The 2,033-nt window shown below is 66.6% G+C and overlaps 1 protein-coding gene across 1 annotated transcript in view; it reads left to right on the forward strand.

The window, feature by feature from the left end:
- Positions 1–6: 6 nt before the first annotated feature.
- The window catches only part of DDN (dendrin), a 4,133-nt gene continuing 2,106 nt past the window's right edge, over positions 7–2,033 (forward strand). The window contains exons 1-2 of the mRNA XM_006168238.2: positions 7–220; positions 641–2,030. Coding sequence (XP_006168300.2) covers positions 12–220; positions 641–2,030 — 1,599 coding nt within the window. The 5' untranslated portion in view covers positions 7–11. The remainder of the gene's footprint in view (positions 221–640; positions 2,031–2,033) is intronic.

Genomic DNA, 2,033 nt, shown 5'->3' on the forward strand with positions numbered 1-2,033 from the left:
GGTGGGGCAGGATGTTGGATGGCCCGCTATTCTCCAAGGGGCCTAATAGCCCCCAGGAGCCCCAGGATGAAGAGTCTGGCAGCTGCCTTTGGGTGCAGAAGTCCAAGCTGTTGGTGATCGAAGTGAAGACTATTTCCTGTCATTATAGTCGCCGTGCCCCTTCTCGACAGCCCATGGACTTCCAGGCCAGCCACTGGGCCCGCGGGCTCCAGAGCCGCACGTGAGTGAAGGAGGGGTGAGGGGAAGAGAGTGGTGGGGCAGGGCCTGGGGTCCGGAACTCCCCGCAGGCACCGGCGAGCACTGCTGGTCCCCTTCTCTTTCCCACGCCTCCCTCCCCCACCCCATCCCGAGGGCTGAGGCCCGACTCCAGCGCGCTGTCTGGGGGGGTGGGGGGGCAGGAGTGGGCGTGAGAAAGGGCAGGAGGTGAGATGGGGCAGACACTGTTAAAGTGTGCATGGAGAGAGGGCGAGGAGGCCCGCCTCGACTTCAGCCCTAACGTATTCGCACGTGCACCCGCTCACACACTCACACACACCTCTTCACACCGCTGCCCCAAGTGGTCTGCAATAGTCCCAACTCCCGGGACCTCGGCTCCCTTCCCCCACAAACTGCTCACCTGGGTTCCTGCTCATTGTCCCAGGTGTGGGCCGCGTCCGGGAGCCCCGGAGCCGCCTCCCCGCCGGCCCTGGGCCTCCAGGGTGCTGCAGGAGGCGACCAACTGGCGGGCGGGGCCCCCGGCCGAGCTCAGAGCCCGGGAGCAGGAGAAAAGGAAGGCGGCGTCGCAGGAGCGGGAGGCCAAGGAGACCGAGCGAAAAAGGCGCAAGGCTGGTGGGGCCCGACGGAGCCCCCCGGGTCGGCCCCGCCCAGAGCCCCGGAACGCCCCTCGCGCCGCCCAGTGCGCCCCGCGACGGCGCTGGGCCCGGCCGCCACCCTACGTGGCTCCACCTTCTTACGAAGGCCCCCACCGGACCTTGGGGACTAAGCGAGGCCCCGCGCCCTCCCAGCCGCCCACCTCTTCAGCCCCAGCTGTGACCCCGGCCAGGACAGAGGGAGGGCGCTCAAAGAAGAGGCTGGATCCTCGGATCTACCGGGACGTCCTCGGGGCTTGGGGTCTCCGACAGGGGCGTGGTCTCTTGGGGGGATCTTCAGGGTGTGGAGCGACCAGAGCAAGGCCCGAGTCCTGCAAGGGGGCTGCAGAGAAAAGCCGGAGGCTGGCCACTGCTAGCCTGAACAATGGTAGCGATGGCTATTCCCAAGCCAAAGCTACAGCGAACCCCAGCAGGGAGACAGCTCCCTCGGGGTCAGCAACTGCGACTCCTAGCTCCCCGCGTCCTGCTCCCAGGTCCAGGCACCACCTCAAGAGCTCTAGGGAAGGGAAAGAAGGAAGAGAACCGATCTGGATCCCCAAATGCTGGATTCCCTCCCCTAAAAAGCAGCCGCCCCAGCACAGCCAGACACTCCCCAGACCCTGGGCTCCAGGAGGCACGGGATGGACAGAGTCCCTGGGTCATAGAGATAGGGCGGGACCCGAGACCCCGGAGGGTTGGAAGGCTACCCGCCGCGCCCATACCCTGCCCCGTAGTTCCCGAGGTCCGGCTCGAGGAGAAGGCGTCTTTGTCATTGACGCCACTCGCGTGGTAATAAGGTCTCAGTACGTTCCGACCCCCCAAACCCAGCAGGTGCACCTTTTGCCCTCTGGGGTGCCACGCACTGTGGGGGACGCCCCCAGCCCTCCGAAGCCCCAGAAGGAGGGCGAGGAGGCTGTGGTCTTCCCTTCCCCTTACCAAAAGCTGCTGGTGAACAGTCGCCTTTTACCCCAACCTGGCCTGGGGCGCGGCTATGAAGCTGAGGGCGCAAAGCCAGGGGACTCCTCACTGGAGGAGCGCGCCTCCCGCATCTTGGGGCTCCCAGTCGGCGAAGTAAACCTGCGGGACACCCCTGCGCAGCTAGGTAGCCCGGAGCACCCAGCCTTAGGCCCAGCGGCTTTGGGAAGCGCGGGCACCGCAGAGGGGCAGGAAGTGGCGGGGGGGGCG

The sequence above is a fragment of the Tupaia chinensis genome, unplaced genomic scaffold (genome assembly GCF_000334495.1).
Source record: "Tupaia chinensis unplaced genomic scaffold, TupChi_1.0 Scaffold145652_1, whole genome shotgun sequence".
Taxonomy (NCBI): Eukaryota; Metazoa; Chordata; class Mammalia; order Scandentia; family Tupaiidae; genus Tupaia; species Tupaia belangeri.